This window comes from Astyanax mexicanus, chromosome 8, assembly GCF_023375975.1.
Source record: "Astyanax mexicanus isolate ESR-SI-001 chromosome 8, AstMex3_surface, whole genome shotgun sequence".
Lineage (NCBI taxonomy): Eukaryota > Metazoa > Chordata > Actinopteri > Characiformes > Acestrorhamphidae > Astyanax > Astyanax mexicanus.
In genome coordinates, this window is record NC_064415.1 from 12,138,593 (window position 1) to 12,157,057 (window position 18,465).

Sequence of the window (18,465 nt, forward strand, 5' to 3'; positions counted from 1 at the left end):
TTGAGGTAATTATATGTCTTGCCCCGTGAACTCTACCCCATCTATCGCTTGACTCCAGCAGTAACATTAACCACAATTATAATCCCGCCTTCTGAAAGCGCGGGCCGCGAACACACCAGCCCCCGCGTTGACCTCAGAAGTGCTCGGGCCCGCCACGACACAAATTTAATCAAAAAGAAAAAGCTTGATTTTGCGTCCGGGCTGGAGCCCGCGCTGTGCTGTAATTCCAGAATGAAATAAGCTGGAGCCAAATCAGCTTTGAGTAATGAAATAACTCAGCCCATGAAATTCTGGACCCTTCTTCAGATGCTTTGAAACTTAAGTTTCATACAGAAATAATTGCCTTTTGTTGAACTGGACTCTTTTTATTTTTTTTTTTCTATTTCTTTGTACTGTTTCCACCACAGTATCTGTTTCAGCTGAAAGTCGCCACGCTTATTCAATTGAGCTGAAATAGTGCAGCGTTTAGTCGCCGTGTTCTGGCAAAGTGACAACTTCCAAAAAAAGCAAAAAAAAAAAAAAAGAGTGTGGAATTAATCTTTGGTATTTATAGCGGGATGTTTGGTCATGCCATGGTGTCTATATGAATATTTCTGATGATAAATTATGTTTATGTCATCATTCTGTATTATCAACAAGACTCATACTGCAATTACATCCAGGGCCGAGTTCACCAAAAGCATGGTAGCATAAAGATTATCCTTAATTGGTTAAGTGAGCTTCACACTGAACACACTTTCTTATCTACTAGATGATATAATCTTTTCACTTCACTCATAGAAATAAAGAAATCAGTTACCTCAGCTGTTTTTCTCATTTACAGTGATAAGTGATTAGAAAATCGAGGAATGGAAACTGGAATGGAAGTCCAGATTGGATTCATAGAATGTCTATTTTAACTTCCAGGAAGAAGCATAATCATGTTCATAAAGTAGTACAGATGTGATCCATGAGCGTAAATAGCTATTCAATTAAATTTGTGTAAAACCTGCACATCCAAAACTGGGTCTTCTGCTGTATTGTTCAAATAACCACCTTAAATTTTAGATTTTATGTGAGATTTTTTTTTTGGACCATACTCCTGCAATAATAGTGGGTTTCAGTAGTGACGGGATATAAAAAAGGGGGTTTTAAACCTTGAAACCTAAGGTCTATCCCTCTGATCTCATTACAAGAAAAAATATTTTCACATACAGTATAAGCTGATATAAGAGTATTGATCACAGTTGTCCACTAAGCTACTACTGTTGTACTTTAATAATATTTATTTTCACATATGAGCCAGATTATTGATCACATGGTTATATGTTCAATACCATTGTCTTCTAATCTGCCATCATTGGGCCTCTGATCAATATGCAAGATAATTTCATTATATTCTACAAGTATATAAATTGGACTATAAAATAAAGGTACTTCATTTAATGCAGCAAAAATCTGTAGGATTTCAAAAATGTATTTATATAGTGATATAATAGCTAATCATTTTCCGTGTAAACACTTAAATTGGACTGAAAAAAGACTGAAATTGTAGAATCTTGGCTTTAAACAGAATTTCTCCACTTCTTGAACCCTTTCAGACCTGAGTCATCTCCAGTGATGGAAACACATGTAAGAATGTAATGCACAGAAAAAAAATACTCTAATATTTTAATATAAAATCTATATTTCAAATGAATCAAATTTACCTAAATATTTAATAGTTTTTTTTTTGTTTGTTTGTTTTTTTTTTCATTACATTGGAAGCCTGTGTGGCATATTTTTCATATTTCATATTCACCTTTTTATTTCATAAACCATCCCTCAAGAGTAAAAAAAACATAATTTAAAAGTGTTTTAATTAGTAAAAATTAGCTCTTGTTCAATTCTCAGCTCTGTTTTTTTTTTTTTTTTTTTCAGTGTTTTTGCAGTGGGCGGGGCCAAGCTACTTTTTTATTGGTTTATAAACTCATTCTTTGGCTGGTTCATGGCCTATTCTGATGGACCACAGCACTCAAATAGTGTTATGTGCAATAAAACATTTCTTATTAGAAATATTAGAATGCACGGTATATGATGTCCATTATAATGGATGGGTTAAATAAGCTACTAGTGAAGAATAATTGCTGGTAAATGAAGGTGAAATCTGTATTTGTTAAATGTCAGCGTGAGGAGTTAAGAGTGTGGTAGATGTATAAGGTGAGACCGGCTGTGGAGGAATGTTGTGGGTGTTTGTAGGGAAGGTATACAGTGAGTGTGAGAGGTAGTGTGGAGCGTGTGTGAGTTAATGGTGAGTCATTTATTGTCTGACAGTACGAGAGTTTGCGGCGAGAGCGTGATGCTAGCAGAAATGTTAGCCATGTCAGAAGAGTGGTGTGTGTGTGTGTGTGTGTGTGTGTGTGTGTGTGAGAAAGGGTGAAGTGTGCATGTTAACACTGAGAGCACAGTGAGTAGTAGGCATGTAAGTGGTGAATGTGTGACAGTAACATGTGCTTGAACGTGAGGGTGGAGGACGGGAGGTGTTGTTGGTGACAGTGCGGGGGAATGTCAGACTGAATGTAGGTCAGTAGAGTGGGGAGAGTGTTTTAGTGCTGGTTTGGATGCAGCGCAGACTGGAAATAAGTGGATGTTTGCGGGATTCAGGCCTCGGGCTGTCATTCTGTTGTCCAATTTCTTATGGACTGTGCATAAAAAGACATGTTTTTCCCATAAGCTTCACACAGTATACGGTACCAGTCGAAACAGATATACGTAGGACTCACACACACACACACTCGCGCTCGTGTAGATGTCTTTCCCATATTTTTATTATAGTGATGCATAAAAAACAGAGTTTTTATGGAGTAGCACATAAGGAATCATGCAGTGAACAGAGTATTAAATCAGAATGATCTTGTATTTGGATTCCTTTGCTTTGACGACTCTTGGCTCTCTCTGAGGACGATTCACGAAGAGTCACATGGAAAGTTTTTGCAGTAGAACTGAGGAGTGTATTTATAAAGCAAGACATTGATGACTTTTGGAAATTAAGGGCACTATTTTAGTGATCTTTAGGTGAGCCATTAACAGTGTTAACTGTGCAGCTTGATTTAGGGCGTGTCAATGTGTGTTTGCTATCGTAACGACGGGAAAAGTACACGTTGCACGGCTCATAATGTGCAAAAGTCAGGTACTAATTTTCTTTTTTCTGATTTTGGCTATGATTTTTATGCTACTTTAACGGTGCAGTGCTTCTGCTCTTCTCAGCAGAGGTCATTTACAGGAACAGACACATTTATTTTATTTTGTATTTATTGATGTATTAATTATTGCTGTGAATGTGTGTAACGAGCAGGGGTGTGTACGCACATTGAACGCACGTGGCGCACCTGCGTTGCCAAAATAGCAATTCACATGTGATGGTTGATTGTTGTCTAGGTTCTAATTAGTCAGTGGCGCACCTGTGTTTTCTGTTGCCAAGATTACCATAAACCAGAAATTCACCTGAGCTCACCTGAACTCTCTATCAGACTATCAGATTTTTGTTATCTCCACTAATATTTAGATGGAGCAAGGGCAGGGTGTTAAAATAGACTGTTGGTGGGCTGTAAGATAGCAATGAGCATTGTAACACATCTTAAGTAGGGTGTAAGGTAGAGGCCTTTATCACACACAGAAATCAACTTATATTATATATATTATTGGCAACACTGATAACCCTATGACTCTTGTATTCTTTATGTGTTTTTTGACATCCATGCTTTTCATATAACAACTGTTCTTGAATCTTTAAAATTAGAATGTGTGTTAATGTTAATTTGTGTGCGTGTGTCTTTCAGGGTGATGGAAGTGTCCACGAGCTGCTGCTGAATGTGATAAAGAGGATGGGCATCGCTGTGTCCCTTGTCTGCCTGGCCATCAGCATCTTCACCTTCTGCTTCTTCCGTGGTCTGCAGAGCGACCGCAACACCATCCACAAGAACCTGTGCATCAACCTCTTCATCGCCGAACTCTTCTTCCTCGTGGGCATTGATATGACTGAACCTCCGGTACGCAGACATGTCACGGAACAATTTCATTTGTTTAAGTTGTACACATTGCTGTTACAAATGTGTGGAAAATGAAGTGTTATGAGATGGAGTGCTCCAGGCTATACTCTGCATAATCTGCTCCTCACGCAGGATCGAACCTGTGTCGTTCCAATACACTACCGCTGCCCCGGCTTATGAAAATGGGACACGTCTGGGAAAAAAAGTGCACTTATAACAAGATGGGAGGAGAGGGAGCACAAGAATGAGCAGAAACGTGGAAACGTGGTTAACAAAAGCATTTTTTCTATTTTTTTAATCATTATTATTATCATTCTGCTCTAGAGCCTGATGCCTAATGCATGGCATGGGCTTTTGGGAGGATTCGAGGACTTGCAGGAGAAGTGGGATGCTTGTGATCAAACATTCTGACCTTTTAAACTTTTAGAATTTTTTTTGTTCATCTGATCCGCCATAACATTATCACCACAAATATCTACAATATCATCTACAGCGTCCTCGAATGCTTACTAATGATACTCTTGGAGACCCTACTTCACAAATTACAGGACTTAAATTACAGGAATTAAAGAATCTGTTGTTAACAGATTAGTCTTGGTGCCAGACATCACAGAACACCCTCAGATGTCTAGTGCAGTCCGTATCTTTGTTGGTCAGTGATAAAGTTACAGCTGATTAGGGAAATTCCTCTGCAGGAAACAAAGTTAAATATCATATTTTTCTGTATCTATTTCAAGCACATTTGTTGCAGAAGTGCTGAGAGAAGTTGCGTGACACTCAGAAAACAATGACGCACTGCTGTAAATAATAGTAATGCGTTTTTCACTCTGTGACAGCATCTATTATTCTCGAAGTTAATGTTGATCTGGGTTGAGAAGGTCAGAACATTGCAGTCCAAGCTCTCAGGCGGAGTTTTGAATCAGAATCACAGAGAAAATGATGAACTGCTCTGATAATGAACACAAATCCTCTGCTGAGAGTCTTCTGGAAGGATCCAGTGCTCAGCTATGCAGATTAAAACAGTATGTTATGAGGACGTGGACGAGTGCGGGAGCAGCAGTAGTGTGTGCGACTGATGTTCTGCTGTCTCGGCTCGTGTTGAACACTGGTTCTGTGTGTGTTTCTCTGTGTGTCTGTGTGTGTGAGCAGATCGTGTGCTCAGTCATCGCCGGAGTGCTGCACTTCTTCTTCCTGGCTGCGTTCGCCTGGATGTGTTTGGAGAGCGTGCAGCTCTACCTCATGCTGGTGGAGGTGTTTGAGAGCGAGTTCTCACGCAGGAAGTATTACTACGCCGCCGGGTACCTCTTCCCAGCCGTGGTGGTGGGCATCTCCGCCGCCATCGACTACAGGAGCTACGGGACCGCCAGAGCGTGAGTGACCTTTCCCTCCGCGTTCACGCTCGCGTTCACATTAGCAGTGTAAATCTTTCACCTCATGCTTCAGGAGATGATTGAGTGGATCATGGATTCACTGAGAACTCTGAGAGGAAGTGAGTTAAACTTTTCACATACGACTCAGAGGAGCAGAGGAGTTTATACAGTAAGAGCGATGCGCTTTTTACTGCATATAGAAAAATAGAAAAAAATTTAAAATTATGCTTTTTGGTCTAACTATGACTTAAAATGAAAGTATGTTAAAATTACAATACAATACTGTATAATGCAGTACAATACATAATATTAAATTGAACAAAATTAGCTGTTTTGACTCTTTATGTTTGTGCACCTTTTATAAACCCAACAACACCAACAACTGTATTTTAATTAGTGATACAATAATAACACAATATAATTTTTTATATAAATATCTAGGTAACACTGTATTTTAAGGAACACAAATTAGGTGCTTATTAATGTCTTATTATTTGCTTAATAAAGCCTTAATTAGACATTTGTAAATAATTTATTACGCTTTATTCAGACTTATTAACCCCTTATTAACTCAATAAAAATAAAACTCCAGCACAGCCATCACCTTACCAAACTCACATAGATCAAACTGCCGCCCAATTATATAATACAATAATAACATGTAGATTTAGCTAATAGTTAATGCTTAATAATCTGCTTAACAGGGTGCTAACATAACTGTTTATTGTGCGCTATAAGAACTAAAACAGCCATTATTAATCATTTCCACAGAATAGACCCCTAATCAAGCACCAATAACACTTAATAACACAGAATTAAGCCTAATAAGTAGTGAATAAATCATTTACAAATGTCTAATTAAGGCTTTATTAAGCAAATAATAAGACATGAATAAGCGCCTAATTTGTGTTCCTTAAAATAAGAGTTACCAATATCTAGGACAGAAAATAACAATTGCAACAATTTATACTGGAAAAAATATTGAATATTTATTATATTTGCATCTGAAATTAGCCAAAATGTGCATAAAATGTGGATTTACCCTTTTTGTTTGTTTGAGTTATTAAACTAAATGGCCCTTTACTACTACTACTACTACTACTACTACTACTATTAATAATAATAATAATATATAATAATAATAATAATAATAATAATAATAATAATAATTGTAATAATAATAATAATAATAATAATAATAATAATAATACATTTTACAAATCCAATAATGCTGACATAACAGTATAATATTATTAACCTACATAGGTAATACTATGATTAAACTTACAGTAGCATTTAGCATTTCTAACATTCTGAAATATGTGCAAAGAAAACAAATTTAATATTTTAATATTTCAAATAGTTTTTATTAAATTATGATTTATTAAAACAGAATTTTTACAGTTTTATAGCAGATAAATAGACAGAAAAAAATAATACAAGCTATATGTTTCTATATTAGCCAAACTGAGTGAACCTACACAGAATGAAATTAATATCATTATTATCTATACATATCTTCTATGATAATATTCAAGTTATATAAATTAATGATTTAATGATCAATTAATCACACTTTTTTTTTTTGCATTAATAAACCCCTAGTTCAAATTCATCATAAAGGGTTAATTTAACCATGGTCTGTATGTGAGTATGCATTGCAGTTATTCTTATTCTACACATTTACAGCAAACCTTATAAATGAGTTATATAATAATAACAATAATATAACTATACCTATAACTCATTTCTGAATAAATCATAGCAGCAGAATAATTCAGGATGATAAAAAGCTTTTAAAAAGAGTTTAAATGGGGTTAAATGTGCTGTTTGTACAGACAGAGGAAGATCAGCACAGCCGTAGTTGTGAGGCCTCAGCTGCTTTTCTCATCCCATTTTATATGATTCTGTATTCTGGTTAAACTGGAGACCTTTTTACACCCGGGATTTTATAAGGCCACTGGTGGAAAAGCTGAGCCACTGGCTGGGAGGAGGCGGCCTCGTTCTCAGCTCCAACCTGCGCATGTGTGTGTGTGTGTGTTCACACTGATATTGGTGTGTTAATGAGACAGACAGAGCATATTTTGCCTCTCCCTCTTGGCGTATTTCCACTCCGACACGGGGAATAGGAACAGGCTCTAAGCAAACTGTGACCGTAATGATTTTGCGTGCCGACTCAGCTCCTTTCCAAAGGCACCTGATTGAGATCGGGCTCTAAATTGCTTTACTTGTTCATCTCTTTTTTCCCGAAAGAATCCCTTGTGATGTACAGTTTCGCATCAGGCCCGGATTCAAATGCAGATAGCATCTGTAATACACACATAAATCATTCCATACTCGCTATGAATTCTTAATCAAAGCTGCATAGGCGTGTGTGTGTGTGTGTGTGTGTGTGCGAGTGTGTGGAGCATCCACTGCAGGCTCGTCTCGGCCTCAGTAGAAGAGTGGGGTGGAGATGAGAGAGGGATACAGAGGGATGATGATGATGATGTGGGTTAGATTTCTCCTTCTTTTCAGATGTTTAAAAGCTGTGTTTTTTTGACAGAGTAAATGTTAGCACGGAGAGTTTTGATCGGGTTGCTCTGCATCAGCAACGACTGATTTGCATCTATTGTTTTGCAGCTGCTGGCTGAGGGTTGATAACCACTTCATTTGGAGCTTCATCGGTCCTGTTGCATTCATTATCATGGTAAGTGTTTTAAACAACAGAGCTCACAGCACAGAACTTACCGGTAACTTACAGTAATCACTCATATTTGGCAACCTAACTACACTCTAAAACAAAGACATTTTACATGGTTCTTTAAGCAATTCCTTCAATTCTGGACCTTGGTTCCAGTTTCCAGTCCTGGTCCATGGTATCCATGGTGGGTGTGACACTACATGACCAATCACTATCAGTATCAGTACCAATAACTGTTCCCTTAAAAGAGCTCTATGCCAGGAGATGTTGCACCAGCAATGCAGCATCGAAGCTAACAGTGCCAGCCTTGCTGAGCCTAGCTGCTGTGTTTGTTAGCACTGTGTATCTAACTAACCCTGCAGAGGCAGACTGTTAGCATCATGGCTAACCTGCTGCAACCCTGTGAATCCTGGCTGCTGTTCCTGATACTAATTTATTAGCATTAAAAAGCTCACTGCTAGCACTAGCTGTGGTTGGAGGCTAATGATGCCTCACAGCGCTAGACTGAGGAATGATCACAATGCTCTATCTTTGCTATCTTATACCCCATCAACAGACTATTTAACGAGCAGGTCGTTTCCCTCTGCTAAGAGTACACCTGGTTCTCAAAGGGAATTGCAAGTTACATGCTGATTGATTTACAGTATTTCATTTATTCCCAAAACACATCCATGATTAGCTAAGAGAATTAGAACATGCCGCATTATTTTTACGCATTACGAGGCATACTTTCCCTGACGTTACAATAGCAAAGACGCACTGACGCCCTAAATCAAGCTGCACAGTACGTGGTTGGTTGCTCGCCTATAGATTACTAAAATGGGGCCTCTTAGTATTGAATAAGTGAAAGTACAGGATCATTTATACTGCACAATAACATGTAAGCATTTAACTTTAATTTACAGCTGCAAATTTTATGCTCTTTAATAGTTTTTTTTCTTATATTTGTTCTTTTTTTCTGGATTTTTTGCTCAATTTTCCATACTTTTCACAGAGTAACAATTTGATACAGTTCTCGTACTTCCACTTAAGCGCAGCTTCTGTGTACTTTCACACTGCTGGACTCTGGCCCTGCTGGACCTGTATTGAATAACCCTGGTATACACTCTCACCATAACAGATCCATTCAGCTCGGAAATGAACCCAGAAGCTGACCTTCTGCTTTAGAATCGAACGTCCATATATTTTTAATTTTTTTTACACTCCATATCATTGTGTGTTAACTCACAGCTAAAATATTAAACGCGTGCTAAATCACTGGTGTATATAATATGGAAATAATGAAAAATATAAATATAAATATAAATGTAAGTGTATTTCTCCTCTATAAAGACTCTGCGGATCTCTTAGAGGGGTCTGTGGGTAGTTATGTAGGCTGTGAACACCCTGTTCCTATATGAAAGACTCCCATGGCTGTGTGATGATTCTGAGGGAGTTCAAAGAAGACTTCCTGTCCCTGTAGACTGCAGCAGCAGCTACAGCAGCTACAGCAAGAGAGAGAGAGAGAGAGACTCTGACTCACGCCTGAATGTCACTCCATCCTGAAAGAGAGGAGGAGGAGGAGGAGGGGTGTAACGGTAAAAGGAGAACGAGAGACATGGCCATTAGTCCAGTCCGACTCTATAGCTCACTGACAGCAGCTGAGACTGACACTATTGTGTGGACACACTGTCTGAGACCGGGGCACATTTTTGATGGACACACACGTACAGACACACACACACACACACACACACACAACAAAATAGAAGATGTCTTCTGCGTCAGTTTTTGTGTCTTTTTGGGAACACTCTATTTTAAGGAACACAAATTAATGCTCATTAATTATTATTAGGGCTTGTTTTTACTAAATAAAGCCTGAATTAGACATTTTTTTCAAATGATTTATTACTAATTATTATTAAGCTTCATTCTGTATGACCTATATAGTACATAAATGGGAGTCTGTTATGAGGTAGTTGCTAATAATTGCTGTATTATTTGTTATAGGCAAGGAAACTACTTTACATAAACAGGGGAAAATACATAAAGGCAAAAACAAATAATGTACAAAACATTAAACAATCAAATATACTATTAAGCATGCTTAAATAAATAGTTATTATGCACAATTTTGTAAAGCAAATTATTGAGCATAAACTATTACCTAATATATAAACTATTACCTAATATATAAACTATTACCTATTTACTAACTATTACCTTATCTATACGTCGTTTGTGTTTCATTGGCAGCATTCTAATACAGAGATTAGAACTATTGATTTTCACATAAATTTCTTTAAAGTATACCAATGATGTATTAATACAGGTAAATGTAAACAAAAGAATAAATCATTATTTTTCTACTTATAATTCTTATAATAAGTGTTTAATTTATGCTTTTTTGAAATAAATTGTTACCATTTTTTATGTATATATTTTTATATATATCACAACATGAGGTCATAAACATGTAGTATACAAACATATCATCTATGTACAGTATATCCACATACTATACAGATACTCTATGTCCAAAACGTGTGCATTCAAATAGATGCATTCATTCAGTTACGTTAAATTTCATCCAGTGCTGACACAGATGTGCAAATGCACACACACACACACACAGCTTGTCTAATCCTTGTAGAGAAGAATTATTGCCAGAAGAATAGGACTATTTGGAGCAGATCAATTTGAGCATATAGAACTTTTGGCTACCCGATTAATGAAAAAAGTGTTGTGTGGATTACAATCAAATCCTCACAGCAGTGCTTCAAATTACAGTTGCCTGTGTTTCAGCAGAGACAGTTACTCCAACAAAAACAGTCCTATAAAAAGTCCTTGTAATACCATTATTTATTTCAGAGGGAACAATAACTGAGCATGTGGCCCAATAGACATATAGTATATATCCATAAAAGTTCTAATTATAAATAATACTAGACCCCACACTTACAGCCCAGATAAGGAACTATTTAATGATAACTTTTGCACAGTACTTTAACCAGAATAATGATATGGCTTATATAATGATATAAAATGACAGAAATTTAGATCAGAGGTTTTGTACTGACAGGAACGGTGGACTCACCTACGGATATGTAATATTAATACGGCCCATTAAGGCGGTTTTGTTCTCTCAAATTAAACAGACAGTTTCAGGAGAGGGCACCGAGTGACACATTCATATGCTGCACTATACATATTAATTTCCTACAGTCCATTTAAGGCACATTTTATACAAAACATTTTATACACACACTTTTTCATTATATTCATGTAGAAAAGGAAAGCAAAATTGAGTATCCCCTAAATCCAAGTGCTACACAGCACTACAGACAGCCAGTTACTACAAATACAATAAATATAAAGTCAACTGTAGCCAAAACTACAGGGCAATAAACAGCCTTTCACAAAAAAAATATACAGCCTTTAACATTAATAAATAAACTGTTAGATGTGTTTTAACAGGGTCTGCTGTATGAATGCAATTAAGTCAACTGCAAAATATGTGCTATTTTTATTATCAATGTTTATTATGATTCATTAAGCCTAAAAACATGCTTCTACACACTAAAATATCAGCTAATAAGTATTACTTATATAATAAACCATAATTATGTTAAGGATTCTATTTTTGTACCTATTTAAATAGATATATTTATTCAAGATTATTTTTCCACTGATGCTTTAGTGTTGCTTAGATTACATAACTTCACACACTGAGGAAGTGGCAGAATTTGAGTTAATGGACTTGCCAAGTACAAAAAAAAAGGCAAATTTCTGACTTTATTTAACTTTGTTTATTTATTTACTATTAATATATACTGAAATCAATCTTTTTAAAATGATTGCCATGTGCTGCAGGACAGAACATGAGCACATGAACATGTGCAGCTATTTACAGTCAAAATTTCATAATCAAATATCATAATGTTTTACTGTGAATATGACTTACATGACTGTATAAAAAAGATACCAGTAATATTTGACAAGATATATTTTTTGATGGAAAACTTGAAAAGTGAAAATGGCTCCAGTTTTTTTGAATGACTCACATATTAGCACCACTGCAAATCATACAGAGTGAAATCAATACATATTTATATTATACATGCAGTGCTGTTCATAAAAAGCTGCATTCACTGCTGTATTCATACTTATAGGAATGGATTTCACACACACACACGCACACACACACACACACAAACACACACACACACACACACACACAGATTTCTCTGCCAAAACACTCGACTGGCTCACTTTGAAGGTCCTCTCTGCCCGGCCGTTTTTTTCGGCCAGACTGTTTCTGATGTTACTGTACTGTTTGGTGGGGGTTCTATTTTTGGCAGGTGAGGGGTGATTCAGGGGGAGAGCAGAGGAAGAGAGGAGGGAGGTGTGTGTGTGTGTGTGTGTGTGTGTCGTGCCTGGTCCAGCCTGGCTGTCTCATCAGATCTGTGTCATCACTCCAGCTGTGTTAAGTGCATTTCCAGCCTCTGCTCCCACACCGGCCCCAGCGGCTCAGACTAAACTCTGCAGCACTGCAACCCCTGATCTAAAAGCTCTCTTTCTCTCTCTCTCTTTCTTTTTCTTCCTCTCTCTCTCTCTCTCTCTGCCACTCTCTTCCTCTCTCTCTCTAACTCTCTCTCTTTCTCTCTCTCTCTTTCTTTCTGTGTCTCTCTTTCTCTCTTTTTTCCTCTCTCTATGTCTCTCTCCCAATTTTTCTCTAAGTCTCTTTGTCTCTCTCTTCCTCTCTCTCTCTTCCTCTCTCTCTAACTCTATCTCTCCTTTTCATCCCCCTTTCTCACTCTTTACCTCTATGCCTTTCTGTCTCTCTCTAACTCTCACTCTCGTTCTCCCTCCCTCTCTTTCTCTAACTCTCTCTTTCTCTCTCCCTCTCTTCTTCTCTCTATCTCTGTGTCTTTCTCTCTTTCTATTTATCTCTCTTCCTCTCACTCTCTCTCTTACACTTGCTCTCTCACTCTGTCTCTCTCTTCCTCTCTCTCTAACACTTGCTCTCTTTCTTGCCCCCTTCCTCTCTCCATCTCTATGCCTTTCTTCTTTCTCTTTCTCACTGTCTTCCTTTCTCCTTTTTCTCTCTCTCCATCCCTCCATCTCTGTGCTTCTCTCTATCTCTCCCTCTATCTCTGTCTCTCTCTTTTGCAACAATTAAAGTTATATGATCTTGTATGTTTTCATGATGCAGGATATTTATTGCGATATTTATGACATGGAGATAAAATGCATTAGTCAGGATAAGAAAAAAAAGCTTTATTAAATATTCCATGCATTTTGTCCAATTAAACAGGACTAATTATGATCAGAGTTCATTAAGCCCTGACAATATCTACGACATATTCAAAAAAGTATTTTACTTATAACATTAGAAAAAAAACTGCTCATATCGCCATCCCTAAATTATTATGTTAATGTTTTTTAAATGTGCTGTGCATAATACTCAGCCATGCCAAAAAATGTCATGGGACAGGAACTAGTATCGCGTCCCATGACTTTTCCCATGTCCCATTGAAGCTAAGGAACTGCACTGACTTCTGGGATGGGTTGTGTGTGTGTGTGTGTGTGTGTGTGTGTGTGTGTGTTCTCCTGTATTGAATGTGGATGTGAGTTCTGCCAGACTCGCTTACAGTATCTGTTCAAACAGATAATCCTATCCAGATGACGCCGGCCACTATAACTACTGTACCTTCTATGATATATTAGCGATTAGGCATGTCACTATTTTTTTTATTTTTATTATTGCAATAAATGATATTATTGTCATTTTAAGACCGTTGAAATGCTGATAATATAACAATAATAGAATAGCCTAACAAAGCAGTTACACCGTTTTAGAGATAAAAACCAATTCATCATAATTCACCTACTGCACCAATACAGTTATGAAGCATTGGTCTGGTATTGCATAACTGGCTACAATACTATTCTTTGGTTTTCATGTGTGCAAACATACAAATAAACACAATATAAAAAATATTTAAAAAATGGCAATAGAGGTCATGTCCATTTATTGTATAAGTTAATACCATTTATCATGAGAGGCCTATTACCGATACACAGTTTGCTGTTAATTCACATCACTTTACGATGAGCACACTGGCAAGCTACTTATTAGCATTGCTATATTTTCCCGGCTAGATTTTTTTTTTTTTTTTTATGCTAAGTTCCTGGAAGGGTAAGACAAAAAATCACTGCCAACCCTGATGGTCAAGACTGATGTACCTCGCTAAGCATTAGCCTGTTTTTTTAATATGTTACACTTCTGGTAGCCTTAGTAGTAAAAAAAAAAAAGTAATTGCTGGTGGAGTGAAAATATGTTTTTTTTGATGGCTAAATTTGTATAAGTGACTCCAGATATATTTTAACATTTATTAGTATACAATAAAAAAAAAAAGATTAGTCTGGATCTTAGACACAAGAATGTATTTGGTTTTTTTTTTGGTTTTTTTTTTTCAGGATTATAGGAATATTACAGAAGGCCTTCTGTAATATTCCTATAATCCTGTAATAACACTGTCTCTCTTTCAGTGCTCAGTCTCTCTCTCTCTCTCTCTCTCTCTCTCTCTTTTGCTCGCTCGCACTGTGTCTTGTCAAAAAGGTGGTTAGGTTGAACCCGTGCTGCTGATCCATGAAGCAAAGAATCCATTTGCTTTCTTTTCTATTTTCTTTTCAGAGAACATTGACTCGCTCGTCTCTTGCCCACTTTCTTTTTCTTTGCTTTTTCTCTCTCTTTTTCTCTCTCTCTCTTTTTTGAGTGTGAGGAGGACTTTTTTGTGTGCTCTTTGTTGTGAATGAAATGGATGCGGTCTTAATTAACAACTTCTGCTTGGTTCTGTATGTTTTCTGTTTCTGGACTTCAGCCAGTGAAAATATACCATGTGAGTGTGTGCGGAGCTGCAGGCCCGGCTGTGTTAGACTCTGCTGTTTGCGTCTCTCTGTTGTGGAAATGTGTTGCTCATTTTTACCAGATTGTCCATTTATTCTGCATTTTTTTAATAGTGAGCCAAAAAACGCATGAATCAAACTCATTTCCAGAGCTGATGGACAAACGCTCAAACAAAACGACTTGTACTGAAATGACCGTTGTGCGTTTTTTTTTTTTTTTCATGCTGCCTTTCAAGCAGACTTGACTTGTTTGCTCCAGACTCCATTTTCTGGGCCCGGGTTTTGCTTTGTGGCTGTTCCAGAGAGGCAGAGGGGTATTGATGTTGCAGATCAGCTCCAGATTGTTTCGTCGGCCGAGCTGCTTTCATAACTTTTGTCCGCTGTGATGTTATTTCCGATAACTCCCCCCCTCCTTCAGTGTTTTACTTCTGGAGTTTTCCTTCTTCTGGCTGATGTTTTAGCTAAGAGGGGGTTTTTCCATTTGTTCCAGGGCCACTGAGAGTTAGATGGGTGGCAGATTTTGAAGACTGGAGCTTTCAGTAACATTTACATCAGGATATCGATCCTCATTTTTTTTTTTTTCCAAGACAGAATGCAGTTGGCTGAGAGCCAAACTGACAGATCATTACTCAATTTCACTCCATCTTTTTGAAGCACCATACTGCAGAGAAATACAGTACTACAGTACTAGTGGCAATATATGAATCCTGTATTAATAACACATATAATACATAAAATTCATACATTAATATATGGCATACATCATACACGTGGGAATCACAGGACATCTAATGATGGTCCAGCAGTCTAAAGCGCTGCCACTATGATCAGGAGAGATTGCTGCTTCGAATCCTGTTCATGTAGCTTGCCATCAGCTGCTGGAGCCCCGAGAAAGCACAATTGGCCTTGCTCTCTCTGGGTGGGTAGATGGCGCTCTTCCCCCACTCCGGAAACAAGTCAGAACCGAGTCGCGCACTGTAATGCTACTCAGCAATGCTGCATCAGCAGCAGTTCGAAAAGAGGCGGAGTCTGACTTCACATGTATCGGAGGAGGCATGTTCTAGTCTTCACCCTCCTGATGATAAAGTCCTAATGAGTGAGTTGAGTTGCAGGAATTATAGATTTATTGGTTTCACAGAGTTTAACAGAATTTACTAACCAGTATTATTCTCCATAGGTTAACCATAAGTAATGTATTGCAAATGAAAATAATAAGATAAGATTGCAATATTGTCTTAAACTTATGTGGATTATAACTTAAAAGTCCTTGAAGTAACATACATAACATGTTATGAAGTACAGATGTGACTAAATAAAGAAAGATATCATAATGCCTTTTTATAACATGTTTATAAGAACACTGTACATACTAATATAATGCGTTAGGTATGTTGCTTTATGTACAGTACTTATGAGTTATCATTCAATGAGTTATGAGGTATTTTGTAATACAATTATAATGTATTATTATGCATGCTTTATAATGCACTACTGTGGTCTCTCTCGGACTCTGGCTGCTGATAGCAAGAAGCATGGTCTGGTATTTAAAACATAAAACATATATATAACATTAAAAATAATATTGACAGCACCTTAGTCCAAACATTTCAGAGACTTCACTGTCCTCCAATACATGTGAAGTCCGCCACCGCCTCTTTCAACCTGCTGCTGATGCAGCATTGCTGAGTAGCATCACGGCGCGCTCAGAGGAAAGCGCAGCGACTCGGTTCTGATACATCAGCTCACAGACGCAGCCTTGTGCTGATCAACATCCCCCTTTGTAGTGATGAGGGCAAAGAGCTCCCATCTACCCACCCAGAGAGAGCAAGACCAATTGTGCTCTTTCAGGGCTCTAAAAGATAAACGGGACTCTCTATCATAGTGGTAGCACTTTAGTCCGCTGGACTACTCGGACCTGAGTTAAACTAATCTAAAGCTGTGGCTGAAATTATGCCACATAGACTAATAATATATAAAAATATATAGTCTTCTTGCTCCTTCCTGCAGGAATTTGATGAGAATGAAACAGGAAGGGGTGAATTATGAAAGCTATCCAAAGCTGAAATCCAAGTAAGAATGAATGAGCCAGTAATTTACCTGCATGACACCCTGTACAATACCCTGGAAATTACTGGAAAGGCTCAGGGGAGCATAAGTACATTATATACATTACAGGGAAATTGACTGACATCAAAATTGCAGCCACCATGACTGAGGAATGAAGGAGCTGTTAGCCTCATGCTGAGGATGTCACGTCCTGTTTACTTTTACTTTTATAGCGAAAATGAGAGCTTCCATATTCCTTATTTTTTGAAAGGCAATCTAAGCTAAACACCTACAGTATACACCATCTAGTGAATTTCTTAACATCCACATGTGGGCTGTCAAGGTTAATGAACATAGTGGTGTATGTACATAAAGGAAGTATATGTGCACTGTAATAACATGATACCTCACTATTTGGCTGAATTTACCTTCTACATAATAAACATAATCTACAAAAAAATGAAATTCCTCAATTTTATGTCATAAACTCTGATATTGAACAAGAAAAACAAGAAGAAACAGGTGTGTTAATGGCATATCAGTCAGATTACACTGAATAATGTACAGTTATTTAATATATAAGTACACATATAAGCAAAAATAAGAGCTTACTGATTGAACTGCACTCTCAGTAAGCTTTTAAACTCACTCAGGAAAAAAAAAAAAAAAAACATAGCGCATCCAACAAGAACCCCACAGCAATCCCCTATTCTACACAGTTACCTACATTGACATTTAGTATGTACATGTAAATTAATCATAAAGTGTTAACCCAGGGCACAACTTGGAAATGCCCACACCTGTATATATATATTGTGAGGTGAGGTGTTATCTTGTGAGTGAGGTTGGCATCCTGGCTAGAATTGTCCATTTGAACAGTAACTCTCATGAAAATCACATTAATATTCAATGTAGGAGACCCCTCGCACATATTCAGCGTGTCATTGGAGCATTCTTTAGCTTCTTTGGGCCTTGGCAAAAGTCATGGGATACAATGCGAGTTCCTACACAATGACTTTTAGCATCAGTATTTTTGTGAACATGCATGCTTAGTTTTAAACCAGTATTCAACCAGTTGTTTCCGTTCAGTTCTGGTGGAATGGTCACTAAGGTCCCTGCAGGAAGAGGCTACAGGCTGTAAGTGTGAATGATGCAAAGCCCAGACATTACTGGTACAAGTAACCTGGTAATGTCCTGGGTTTTGAGTGTGCACTTTTACAATCCTCAAATGTACCGGAATAGATTGTGTACAGACAGTCTACCCTATCAGACACGGAAAAGGCTATAGGAGATGTCATTTCAGAGTGATGGAAAGTGATGAAACGTGATTACTGTCACCGGGCGATGAGCAAACCTGTGTATCATTAGTGTCTGAAATAGTTTAGTTCAGAAAGCTTGGATTTTTTCACTGTAATACTGTTCTCTGTAGTGCTCCTGGTTTTCCAGTAAAGGCAGTGGTGCCAACTAG

General features: G+C 37.5%; 1 protein-coding gene across 6 annotated transcripts in view; it reads left to right on the plus strand.

Moving 5' to 3' along the window:
- LOC103021546 (adhesion G protein-coupled receptor L2) overlaps positions 1-18,465 on the plus strand; it is a 263,996-nt gene that overhangs the window by 201,975 nt on the left and 43,556 nt on the right. For all 6 annotated transcript variants that reach the window (XM_022678108.2, XM_022678118.2, XM_049482922.1 and 3 more), the window contains 3 exons: positions 3,798-4,007; positions 5,157-5,377; positions 8,000-8,066. In XM_022678108.2, the coding sequence (XP_022533829.2) occupies positions 3,798-4,007; positions 5,157-5,377; positions 8,000-8,066 (498 nt within the window). The remainder of the gene's footprint in view (positions 1-3,797; positions 4,008-5,156; positions 5,378-7,999; positions 8,067-18,465) is intronic.